The sequence below is a fragment of the Pelodiscus sinensis genome, chromosome 10 (assembly GCF_052426305.1).
Source record: "Pelodiscus sinensis isolate ZL-2025 chromosome 10, ASM5242630v1, whole genome shotgun sequence".
Lineage (NCBI taxonomy): Eukaryota > Metazoa > Chordata > Testudines > Trionychidae > Pelodiscus > Pelodiscus sinensis.
This window is the reverse complement of record NC_143061.1, coordinates 2,143,275-2,156,469: the sequence shown is the minus strand read 5'-3', so window position 1 is coordinate 2,156,469 and position 13,195 is coordinate 2,143,275. Positions and strand designations below refer to the sequence as shown.

At 52.2% G+C, this 13,195-nt stretch overlaps 1 protein-coding gene across 1 annotated transcript in view; it reads right to left on the bottom strand.

Annotated features, from left to right (window-relative positions):
* The window catches only part of FGF12 (fibroblast growth factor 12), a 251,272-nt gene extending 238,373 nt beyond the window's left edge, over window positions 1–12,899 (bottom strand). Inside the window, exons 1-2 of the mRNA XM_075938276.2 lie at window positions 12,781–12,899; window positions 12,543–12,694 (exon numbers count right to left, since the gene is read on the bottom strand). Of these exons, the coding sequence (XP_075794391.1) occupies window positions 12,543–12,555 (13 nt within the window). The 5' untranslated portion in view covers window positions 12,556–12,694; window positions 12,781–12,899. The remainder of the gene's footprint in view (window positions 1–12,542; window positions 12,695–12,780) is intronic.
* Between the last annotated feature and the right edge of the window lie 296 nt (window positions 12,900–13,195).

Below are 13,195 nucleotides of genomic sequence, written 5' to 3'. Positions count from 1 at the left end.
GTGTTTGACCACCCTGACAGTTAGGAAGTTTTTCCTAATGTCCAACCTAAACCTCCCTTGCTGCAGTTTAAGCCCATTGCTTCTTGTCCTATCCTCGGAGGCCAAGGGGAACAATTTTTCTCTCTCCTCCTTATGACACCCTTTTAGATACCTGAAAACGGCTCTCATGTCCCCCCTCAATCTTCTCTTTTCTAAACTAAACAAACCCAATTCCTTCAGCCTTCCTTCATAGCTCATGTTCTCTAGACCTTTCATCATTCTTGTTGCTCTTCTCTGGACCCTCTCCAATTTCTCCACATCTTTCTTGAAATGCGGTGCCCAGAACTGGACCCAATACTCCAACTGAGGCCTAACTAGTGCAGAGTAGAGCGGAAGAATGACTTCTCGTGTCTTGCTCACAACACATCTGTTCATGCATCCCAGAATCACGTTTGCTTTCTTTGCAACAGCATCACACTGCTGACTCACATTCAGCTTGTGGTCCACTCTGACCCCTAGATCCTTTTCTGCCGGACTCCTTCCCAGACAGTCGCTTCCCATTCTGTATGTGTGAAATGGATTGTTCCTTCCTAAGAGGAGCATTTTGCATTTGTCTTTATTAAACTTCATCCTTTTTACCTCAGACCATTTCTCCAGTTTGTCCAGGTCATTTTGAATTACGACCCTATGACCCTCCACAGCACTTGTAACCCCTCCCAGCTTGGTATCATCTGCAAACTTAATAAGCGTAATTTTTATAGAAGCAGAACTGGCCACTGATGGGATGCCCTATGAGTTTGATTTAGCAGGTCTCAACTAGACCTGCTAAATCGAACTCCCGGCGATTGATCACGGCAGGGTCAATCTTCCGTCTAGTGAAGACATGGTCTAAGTCACATTCTTCTCTGCAGAGAATACCTTGTGCAGTTCACAGCCCTTTTCACTGCAAACCGGCCAGTAATAGATTAGAAAAGCTACAAAGATCAGGACCAAGGAATTGGAAATGCAGACGTGTAACAGGACTTGAGCTTATAAAAAAAAAGAGCTGCAGGTGGAAGAGGGTGATAGAACTGAGCAGCATTGTAGGGATGAAGGCAGAAGTGCGCCGCAAAATGGGAATCTATCGCAAGGGCTATAAAGCTTTGTGATGTAGGTGCACCATGCTTCATCAGCGGGAGCATTAAAAGTATGAGATAAACTTCATAGTGTCTCTGTGCGGCAGGCTGCAGAGCTCTGCGAATGACAGATGTTTCAGTTTGCTGGATGTTCCAGAAAGTGAAAAAATATTCACTCAGGATTAAAACTCTGAGTACTGTTTTGTTTGGCCCCAAAATAAACATTTTGGTTTCACTTGGAGCATTTTAAAATGTTTTGATGTTTTCATAAAATTAAAGGAATTTTTAAACAAAAAGTTCATTTCAAACAAAAAAAATTAAACAAAAATATTTTAATGGGGGGGAGAGGAGAATTGGGGGAGGAATTGGGTTTTTTTCTAGCAAAACAATTAATTGAAACCAACACACTTTGAAGAAATATTTGTATCTTCATGTCTAAATTTTTCACCAAAGAAAAGTTGTGCGCAAAAGTTTCTCCCACTTCTAGGGGATAGGTTTTATGGTACTTGCTTTGCAGGTGGGGAAAATGGACTGTAGATGCTTGCTGAGGGTTCATAAGAACATAAAAACAGCCAGACTGGGTCAGACCAACGGTCCATCTAGCCCAGTGTCCTGTCTGCTGACAGTGGCCAATACCACATGCTCAGAGGGAGGGAACACAACAGGGAATCCTCACGTGATCCCTCTCCTATCACCCATTTCCAGACAAACAGAGGCTAGGGACACCATTCCTACCCATCCTGGCTAATAGCCATTGATGGACCTAACCTCCATGAATCTATCTAGCTCTTTTTTGAACCTTGTTAAAGTCCTAGTCTTCACCACATCCTCTGGCAAGGAGTTCCACAGGTTGGCTGTGTGCTGAGTGAAGCGCATGACAGAGCTTGAAACAGAACCCCAATAACAATGTGAGTCTTTAAGGTGCCAGGTTCTTGATATTTCCAGGGGCTATTCCCAAGGTATGGTCGCATAAGATCTGAGTCACACCCATTGGTCTTAGCAAATAAAGATTAAAAAGAGGAGCTGTGTGCGTGTGAGCCCCGTGCACCCCTATGATCTCACTCCGAATCACAGTCTCTGAGGGGTAACATTTCCCCGGACAGCCCCTTACTCAGCCGCAACTCCACTGATCCACCTTAACAGCCTGTCCTGCAATCTGCCCCGAACTGTGGGGCTCTGCGGAGCAGCCTGAGCCGAGCTCTGCTCTCACTTACTCACTCTTGCTGCCTACTGATGAGCAGCACCAGTGTTAGCAACCAACAGAAAGTGGCTCTATTTGGTTGATCAGGACCAATGGTTCCTCACTACGAACCTATCGCTAAAAGAGAACAGTCTCTCTCGCTAGGTATTGATAGAACCCCCAAGAGGATAATATAGGACGGCCTGTCTTGGCTCACCGGCACTTCCTGACGCCCATTTACTCAAAGGCTGTGTCAGATTCAACACTCGCACTTGCCTACATCCTGCTACGGTTGGACGTTGGGCATTTTTTAAAAGCTGGGTTAAAAGCAGAGCTAGGGAAGGAAAGCCTGTACCTTGGGCTATGGAGAAGAAGGAGTTGCATGAAATAAACCAGCAGGCGCTCCATTAGCCAGACCAAATAACAACGGGACAGACTACCACCTTACTAACACAACCACTGGTTGACCACAAAAGCCGCACACCATCTTCCAAAGGCAGGTCAGGCAGGCGCAGGGACAATGAATCTCACAAACAGGCCAAGAATGAAAGAGGCTTGCTTTGAATTGTCTTTCTTATTGTAACCTTGAACATGGGCGGCAGGCCTAAGGCAAGCAGCAGTCCCACCATTCCACCTGAGGCTCCGCCCCAAAAGCCAAGCCCCGCCCACCCCAGACCGATCCTTCCTGGCCACCTGGGGGGAGAGAGCTGGGGCTGACACAGTGTAGGCTGGGGAGCCAGGCTGCCAAACTGCAGCCTCCACTTTCCGGGTGGCCAGGCATGTAGGCAGTTTTGGGAAGGCCGTGCTTTCCTTTGCCTGCATTACTGGCCATCCATGACCTTGAAGCAATGATAATTTCATCCTATTTAGGGCATGACCTTTTAAAATCTTCACTTTGTATCTAATCCGTACAGGCATTTTAATATGGCCATCATCTTAGACACTGTCAGCACTGAGATACTACATGTGTGGATAGAACGGAAAAACCTTGGCTGGATAAAATAATATACATCTTGACTGTACCTAGCAGTCAAATTATACTGTCAGTTAAAATGAAGAGAAATTTCACTGGTTTTAATGGCATGTCTCAAGGCTTAGACTTAAAACTGGTGAAAGTCCAAATCTTAAATGAGACCATATAGTTTCCTCTCACTTGCTTTTCCTGTGGGAACAAAACGGCTCCAATTGCCAGTATGGAACCTCTATAGTACATGACACGGATGCGACTAAACATATTTTTAAAATCTTAAATTTTTTTAAAATGAACAAAACACGACTTTGCCAGTGTGTCAAATGCACCAATGCAATTATCTGGACGTGAATGTGCATTGGTTAATGTGCCTTGCTAAAATTGCAACCGCCCTGGGAGCAGTAATAAGAAAAATATAAATTTCAATAGCTGGAAAATGACTGAAAACCTTGATTTCATCCTGCAGATGAAGAGATCAAATGTGTCAGGGGTGTTATGCAAAGTAAGACGCTTATGCTGTTCTTCCTACAACCCAGTTTGCCACAATGGCTCATTAATATCAAATTAATAAATCCAAATCTCCCTTTATATAGGCATAAGCATTTTTCTTTACAGCAGACTAAAACTTGCTGGATTTTGCTTTATTTTCACTGAGCTTATTGCTCTCATGGCTGTTTTCTTCTGGCTTGTAGTAGCTTGGAGTCATGAACATTCTGTAAGGCTGACTCGGTGTTTTGTGGGTTTTTTTAAATCTGTTGTGATCTGGCATTTTACAACTCAATAGGCTCACCAGGGAGCAGTGGGCAAGGGTTCTCAAAGGAAGGAGGAATTGTATATTAGCCACCCTTCCAGACATAAGATTTCAGAACAACAGGATATATTCCGCACTCTTGTCTAAACGGAAATCTCTCTTTTCATTAAATATGAGGAGAGGTTAAAGCGACTGGGACTTTTCAGTTTAGAAAAGAGGAGACTGAGGGGGGATATGATAGAGGTCTATAAAATCATGAGTGGTATGGAGAGGGCCAATAAAGAAAAGTTATTTATTAGTTCCCATAATAGAAGAACTAGAGGACAAAATGAAATTAATGGGAAGCAGGTTTAAAACTAATAAAAGAAAGTTCTTCTTCACACAGCGTGTAGTCAACCTGTGGAACTCCTTGCCAGAGGAGGCTGTGAAGGCTAGGACTATAACAGAGTTTAAAGAGAAGCCAGATAATTTCATGGAGGTTAGGTCCATAAAAGGCTATTAGCCAGGGGATAAAATGGTGTCCCTGGCCTTTGTTTGTCAGAGGCTGGAGCAGGATGGCAGGAGACAAATCGCTTGATCACTGTCTTCAGTCCACCCTCTCTGGGGCACCTGGTGTTGGCCACTGTCGGCAGACAGGATACTGGGCTAGATTGACCTTTGGTCTGACCCAGTACGGCCGTTCTTATGTTCTTAAATGGAGTAACACGTTTTCACAGCATAGTCCTGGTGTGTGCCCTGTATTTCATGTAATACTTTTAGGAACTATTACTGAAAGATTAGTTAAATTTTCTAATCAATGAAGCAGCCTCCTTCCCCTCAAGACAAGACAGCTGTCTCCAAACACCAGCTCTCAGGGCCCCACATGAATAAACAATGAAGCACTCAGAGGCTGTCTTTGAGGGTGTTTGGCTGGCAGTAGCTTATCCAAGTGCTGAATCTAATAAATGATTGATCATTGAAACCACCCTCCCATATCCATTCTTTGTTTTCTGTACAGTCCAGAGCTGGAGTCCAGCTACGGAATCCAGATCCACATTTTGAATGTCCCCAGATCTGGGGGAGGTTCCTATTGGAGAGCCAGGCGTGGTAAGGTGTGCCTCTATAAAAGGGGCTATTTGAAAAATTCAATGCGGAGTTCAGGCCACAAATCTTTGCAAGCCCTGAGGGGCCCATGCTCCAGAACAAACCAAGCGCTCGTCAACATGGACTCTGAAATTCAGGACCAAAAGTCCACATTGGACCGAGTAGGGAAGGGTCCTCATCCATGGTCCACATTGGCCCATTCTTTCCTGAGAGCCTTCACTCTTGCCGGTCTCTTCTGGAGACCACAGAGCCTCCAAGTAGAGTGGCTTTGGCATTAATAATACATCCACAATGACAGGGAAGCACAAAGATTTTCTCTTATTCCTTAGGTCAATAAAATATCCTGTACTTTTGACTGTTCTTCATAAATCTGCTGCGTAGCATCAGCCAGCCGATTCACTTCATCGCCCAAAGACAGAGGGGTAATAAAAACACATCTAGCACAAAGGTCTGAGCAAGGGCAGGGACAGGGTTGGGTGAAAGGCAGAGGAATGTGATTTTCGATGGGAAGAATCACAGGTCCCCTGTTAGATATGGATACACCCCCTCAGCAATCAAGAAAAAACCCAACTGCAAGATATTAAAGACAAGGCAAAGAAATGTAGTCTCTAGCGTGGACTCTACCACCAGCACAGCTCAACCATGCATGCTGCACGATCATCCCTATGCAGCGCAGCCCACAGCCTCGCCGGGCCCCAGGGCAAGGCGGGAAGACCGTGGGCCACACCCCAGGAGGGGCGGAGCCTTGAGCAATAGGGGAGGGGCTGGTGCGAGGCAGCCCTCAGCACAGTGCAGCTGGCAGCGATATATGGGGCAGTAGTGGTGGCAGCTGGAAACCCTTTTGTATCATTGAGCCCCGGGGCAGTTATCTCCTTCGTTCCCCTCACCCCCGTCGGCCTGCTCCTAAGTCTCCTCACTCAGCTGAGTGAGAAGCCATCACCCCCGCCACCGAATTCCTACTGTACCATCACGACTCAGCAGATACACAGTTTAATTCAACCTGAAGAAAAAGCTGTAGCCTCCCGTATGTGGGTGGGTGTTTTAAACCAATAGCGATCTGGCATTTTACACCTCAATGAGTACACCGGGGGCAAAGGTCGTATCGGCAGGATTACCTCAACACCAGGCCAGGGAGGGGAAACCCAGAGAATTAGTGTAATGGCTACTCTATGGGAGGCAATACAACAAAGTACATAGAAAACATAAACATGAAATGAATACACGGATACTGGCAGAGAAGAGTAAACTCCTGTTTCCCTCATAGAATCATAGAACCGTAGAACTAGAAGGAACCTCATGAGGTCATCAAGTCCAGTCCCCTGCCCTCCCGGCAGGACCAAGCACTGTCTAGACCATCCCTGACAGGTGTCTGTCCAATCTACTCTTGAATATCTCCAGTGACGGAGATTCCACAACCTCCCTGGGCAATTTATTCCAGCGTTTCACCACCCTGACAGGGTGAAATTTTTCCTAATGTCCAACCTCAACCTCCCTCATATAACAGCAACATTATGCATTCAAATCTCTACATTCAGATCAGTGAAAATATGAATTATCATGTTCATCAGGAAAATTGTTATTGTCAAACTGCCTTTTACCATGCTAAAGGATATCCAGTGATAGATAGATAGATAGATAGATAGATAGATAGATAGATAGATAGATAGATAGATAGATAGATAGATAGATAGATAGATAGATAGAGGGGGTGGGTGGGGATAGATAGATAGAGGGGATGTGTGGAGATAGATAGATAGATAGATAGATAGATAGATAGATAGACAGACAGACAGATAGACAGACAGGGTGTATGGGAATGGCTAGATAGATGGCTAGATAGGGTGTATGGGGATAGATGGCTAGATAGGGTGTGTGGGGATAGATGGCTAGATAGGGTGTGTGGGGATAGATGGCTAGATAGGGTGTATGGGGATAGATGGCTAGATAGAGAGAGAGAGAGATAGGAGTTGCCCATGCTTTCATCAGTCCTTTTACAGATAACAGCACACAAAATCTCCTTTTAATATTTCTAGCTCTGTAAGGGAATAAATTATGCATTAAAATAGCACATTCATTATGTTCCATGGCTAGACATAAATTAATATGTAAGGACCCGACCCCAACATTCCCTGAAGTCTACATGTAAGCCATGTGCTTCCCAAGCCGGGGAGGAATGTGCCTGCATTTCCCAGTTGCAGTGGTGGCTGCTATGGGGCGGAGTGTCTTTGACCAGAGAGGAGAAAGTGTCATTGGAAGGAGGGGTCTAACACAATGGTGGGGGAGGAGAGTTAGGCTCTGGAGGGGGGACATCCAACCTTGTGGCTATCTCTGTCTCCACACCGGAACCAGCTCCTCTGGTTACCCGCCTGCCGGCCATGCCACGGCCAGCTCCTCCAGTCACCAGCTGGGAGCGAGCATCGGACAATGCCGGGTCTCTCTGGCCCTTGTGAGGCAGACGCTCCCGCACAGGATGGTAAGAGTGTCAAATGGACGGCTAGAAAAGGACTAACGGAGTCACCTTGGGACAAAGGCACTGGGGACTCAGAACTACCAGCACCGCGCTCGCTGCGCCCTGCTCGGTGGCTTACGGGACCTGTCCCCCGTGAAACCCACGGCCTTGTAATGTCAGCCCAGCCAGCCATTCCGCGTGGTCTGCCCGTAGGGTTACCAGCACTATGCCGGTAGGACCCGTAGCTCAGCTGCTCTTCCAGGCCTGGTCTAGAATCATGGTGTTTAAGTCCAGATGGGACCACCAGGTCATCCAGACGGGTCTCCTCTCTTGTGCAGCCCCACCCGCACGCTAAACCCAGCCATCCGAGCCAGGCCCAACTCTCACAGCCCTCAGGAGACTGGACCACGACTTGCCACGGGCAAGGTTCAGCCCCCAGGCCCCGGGGCGGGCAGGGAAGCGGTGAGGTGAGACGCCCCAATGATCCCGACAAGTGACTCTCGCCACACGCTGAGGAGGAAGGGGAGGGAGCCCCAAGGTCGCTCCCGGCTGCTCTGGGGGAAATTCCTACCCGGCCGCACCAATGGCCGTGAGTTAGCCCCTGTGTGTGGGAGCCCGGCCTGAGGGAGAGTCTGTGTCACCCCAGGGCCCCGGGCTGCCCCGGCCGGTGTCTCCAGCCCTGGTGCTTCAGTGGAAGTTGAGTTTTAAAGGAGCTTAGAGACAGAAGGCGTAAACCCAGGCGAGCCCGAGGGCTGCCGCGCCCTGCCCTCCCCGTCGCACTCACCCCCCTTCCTACCACGGTGCTCAGACATTCCCAAAAGCAGGGCAAGGCACCGAACGCCCATGACAACGGTGTGTCTGCACTGGGACTGCATGGGGGAGGGGACCTGACTGGCGGAAAAGGCACTTTCCGGTCAGCCAAAATGATTTGTGAATTCGGGCTGATTCGGCAACTAGCGTGGGCATGGGGGGAAGGGGCGTGTTTCATTCAAGTCAGCTTTGTGTTGACATTTTCAGAACGAAACATTTCAATATTTCACTTTGGCAAGAAAAAATAGTGACCTTTATTTCTGACGAGAAAAATAATTACCCTAAACAGACCTGCTTGGGGATTTCATTTCAATCGGGGAAAAACAGAAAATGTTCCATTTGGGGGTCAGCCTGCCATGATTCCCCACCGCCCTTTTTCTCAGATTTTTCACATAGGCCATTGCCCTGACTAGTCAGCTATTCACTCAGCGCTAACCAGAGCGGAGCCCTTTGCACTTAACCTCTCCGTGCGACTGAATCGAACTTTGCAACGCCCCCCCGAGGCCCCAAGCCACCCGGCGAGGGAAACCACGGGTCAGAGGAGTCGGTCCAGTATCCCCTTTCCCGACGTGGAGGTCTAAGGAACCGCTTGCTTTGAACTGGTGTGGGGAGGTCCCAAGCATGCTGGGAAAGCAGGGCCACGGATGAGCACGCCAAACTCCAGACACGCAAGCCTAATGCTGTTGGCCTGAGCGATGTGCCCCAAATCTCCTGGCAGACTTGCAGCACCAAGGTGAGAGCATCCTGCTGTCCCACGCCCAGAGAACAGCCCCCTTCAAGAAAGCAGCCAGGTCCTTGTCCCATGCCCCAGAACAGGCTCCGCCCCCAGCCCCATCTCCACAACTGGGGCAGAAACCGGAGCTTCTGTGAATTTCCATGGCCCCATTCTTCCAGCACGGCCGTGTGCGTAGCCATAATGCCAGCCTCCCCAGGACTACACAGCGCCGAGCGGCTGCTGCCCACGCTCCCCCGGACCGGCGGGCCCCGATTCGCATAGAACAGTTAGCGTCCCCAGTGCCGTCTGCTATCTGCGTGCAAAGCAAGGCCAGCAGCGCCAGAACCGTGTTTGCGGTGGCTTGGCCAGCCTGCCCTGTGCTGCTCAGGGCAAGGAATACGCCCTTTACAGGGCTACCGAGCACGTACTAGCCAGGGGCAGCAGTGCACTTGGGCCTGGTCCTAGGGCTGCTCACAGAGAGCTCAGGACGGTTCAAAGAGAGGGCCAGGATGGCACCAAACCGCTCTCCTTCCCCTGGCCCTGGGCTTGGCGCCCCTGCAGGCAGCCAGGGGCCAGCAGGGTGCAGGGCATGTCTGGATGCCCCCCCTTCCCATGGCTGTGCCCATTGTGCTGGCACTGCGGGGCCCTGCACTCGCCGGCCAGGAGCAGGACCGTTGGCTTTCTGGCCGCAGAGCAGCCCCGGGGGCTGCTCCGAGCACTTCCAGGTCCTGGCAGATTTCAGGCAGCGGCAAAGCGCAGGGCCATCTGTTCCCGGGGCATCATTAGAGGCCACATCCAGAGACGTGCCAAGGCCCGGGGTCCCAAATCCAGGCTGCACGGCAGGAGACTTCACTCGGCTCTCCTGGGGCAGCTGAGTTGGGGGATTGGGCAGGCGGTTCTCTGCCCCCCTCGTTCTAATCCCGGGTTATTCTGCAGGGTGAGTGTAACGGGCAGGGCTGGCCCACAACAGTTTGGCACCTGAGGCGGGGAGCTCAAATGGCGCCCCGGTGCCCCCTCGCGTGGGCCAAAACTTGGAAAGGTCTCAATTCTGCCTCCTTCCTGTTCTACTCCTCTCATGGCTGCTCTGCTACCTACCCCAATAAAGGAGAACTAACGGCAGCAGACACGATTTTCTACACTCTGGGTCCTAGTGGTGCTCCCCACCCCCCCATCTGTCACCTGAGGTGGCCACCTCAGTTCACCTCATGGTAAGGCGGCCCTGGTAATGCGCCCAGCGCGTGTTGGAATGCCTGCTCTCTACAGCCACCATGGGCAGGGGAGATGGAACGGTTTCAGGGAACAGACGGCATCAAAAAGGCACCCTCTTTGGGGGGACACGAGCCGCGATCTATGACCGCCACACACAGGACGTTGCAGGTGGAGGTTTGCTTGCTAATGGAAAACCAAACGTAAACAAGTCACCCGCTCGGCAGCTCTGCTGAACGGGCACGAGGGCCGGGCACAAGGAGTTCAGATGCGGAGGAGTCTGGGGTGGGGTGGAGATCCGCTCTGGGGGCGATCCTGCGCCATGCCTTGCCACTGACAGGCGCACAAGGCTCTTTCCCGGGTTCGAGAGAGCAGGATCCGGCCCCGACACTGACCCGAGCCCCAGCTGCTTTGGACAGTCCCCACCAAGACACCGAGGTTCCTTTTCCCTTAAGCTCCTCTCTGCTTTGGATTGGCCACTTCTACAGGGACAATTTCTGGGGGGAGGGAGGGGTGACTCTGCCCAGGCGGCCCATGACAGAGGGAATTAAACCGAGAGCCTCGTTCGCCCCAGCGCTGGAGATGCTAGTACGAGGAACCTGCTGCCAGCTGGCTACAGAAACACTTGCTGTCCCATCTGACCCCTTCGCGGGCGCCAGAGGCCCCTGGGCCTGTGATGCAAGACAGCCCGTCTTGCAAAGGTGCAAGCACAAGAAACCGTGGCCAGACGGCCCCCCAGCCAGGTGGCTCTCTGTTCCACAAAGCCCCGGGGTGGCCGTGGGTAGGTCTGCACCTGAATGGGGCTCTGTAGCCCTGGGTCAGGCGGGGCTGTCACTGCAGCACAAGGAAGGGGCACCCTGCTGAGCAAGCATTTCCTTTCCACACACACACCCCCACCCAGTCTGCGAGTCCATCAGCAATTCTACAGCCTCCCCCCCCCCCTCCCGGTCTGTGGTCGCAGTGCCTGGCAACGCAGGGAAGGGATCGTATTTCAGGCACAGGCTTTTCATTCTCCCACCCAGCACGCAGACAAACAGCGCGCACCGAGACACAAGGGCCACGCATCAGTCAGTCACAGAAATAATACGGCAGGTCCGAAATGGAGGCTGCTGGACTTCGGTGAGGGCCAAACCAACCAGACCTTTGCAGATTATTATTATTATTTTTTACACACCACACTCAGCTCTGCTCAAACCCTGTGAATTCCACTGCTCCCTGCTCCCAGGTAATGGCATTTTGTAGGACACGCTGCCTCTCTGGGACTGAAATAGCTGCTTGCCTTAAGCAGCATATGAGCCGACAGTTCCACCCAAGAGAGCTCCAGCCCCGACTGACAAGACCATTATAAAAATAAAACTGGCTTTTAAATATAGCTAGCTCAGATCCGGGTGGTGCATGGAGCACCGTATTATACAGGGCTGCCTCGTTTCCCCTGACTTAATGCACTCCGTAGTCTTGCTCCTGTCGCATGGGGAGCAATGAAGGCAGTTGTGGAGCTGTGTTATAGAGGGGAATGCAGGCAGGGTTAAACCGGAATGCAATCCAGCCTTTGTATTAGCTAGAGGGACGTGCCCGCCCATTATTTCATTAGTAATCGGTATTAGCGATGGAGAGTCCATGTACCAGTTGCTTGTACGTGTGGGATCTCTGTGCAGTGACACAGGCATGGGTGTGTGTGTGTGTGTGTGTGTGTGTGTGTGTGTGTGTACGGATGGGGAGGGATGCACGCCTGGTGTGAATGAATGATGCTGGGTTACATCTAAGGGGGATGCACCGTAGCTAGCTAAGCGTTAGTGACACCTCGGTTCCAGGCGGAGCGGGTTCACTAGGACATGCATTGCATTTCCCCCAACCTCGCTGCCTGGCAGGAGCCGCTCCGTTTGCAGCAGGGGGAGGACACGGCGCTTGTCTCCACCTAGGAGACCGGAGGGGTTTGGGATAGATCAGGTGGAATTCTCACCCACTTTCGGCTCCTGGAACAGCTGCCTGACAACGCACCCCAGGCCAGCCCCGACTTCTTATGCAAACCCTCAGCCTTCAGGAAACAAACCACCAGCTCCCTCTGCCTCAGTGGGAAAAACACCCTCCTCCTCCCCTCCGCAGCCTGCTGCACAGAACGCAGGGGCAGCTGCCCAGGGATCTCCTGTCCTGATTCCACCCCCTGCCGCTGCTGCCAGGCACACTGCCCACCCCGGCGGGCCTAGCACAACGCACAGCCCCCCGGCACTGCAGTCTTTTCGGGCTCCACCGCCCGGGGCGCCCAGCCCGCCCCCAAGACACCTACCTTTGCCTTCCATTGCAGAGCCGCAGGAAGTTTAAGCCAAGTTGCAAGAAGCCGGGCTCCGTCGGGGGTGGCCGCTCCAGCAGCGAGCCAGGCCAGCTGGGGGAAGCCGCCTCCTCGCCTCCTTTCAGGGCAGGGTGACTTCCACCTCGCAGCTGCAAGCAAGCGGCACAAGAGACTGATGCAGCAGGCGAGCCCCGCTGCGGAGCCCGGCGGCGCAGGGGCGGGGCGGGGGGGTTACCTGGCCGGGGCGCCGCGCGGCGGAGCTGTCCTGCCGGCCGGTGCTGCAGGTGCGAGTGTCACATCAGCCCACCGGGCTGCGCACGGCGGATTTGCATGGGCGCCAGCGCGCATGCCCGCACGCCCCCTGGCGGCCCAGGCGGCCGCCGCTCAGCCCCGAGGGCTCCCTGCCGGAGCGCTGGGGCGCGGCTCCGCGCAAAGCCCGGACTGGACGAGCGCCCGGAGCGGAGCGCGTGGGGCGCCAGGCTGCTGCCCGTGGCCAGGGGGCCCGGTTAGTCCGGTGCAGCACAGACCACAAGGAGCCTGGGGGCACCTGAAAGCGGGGGCCGGACCGTTTTTTAGCCGGGGGCCACTGACCCGCAGAAAAATCAGTCGGGGGGGGGCGCACACAAGTGAGCAGTAAAAAAAAAAAAAAA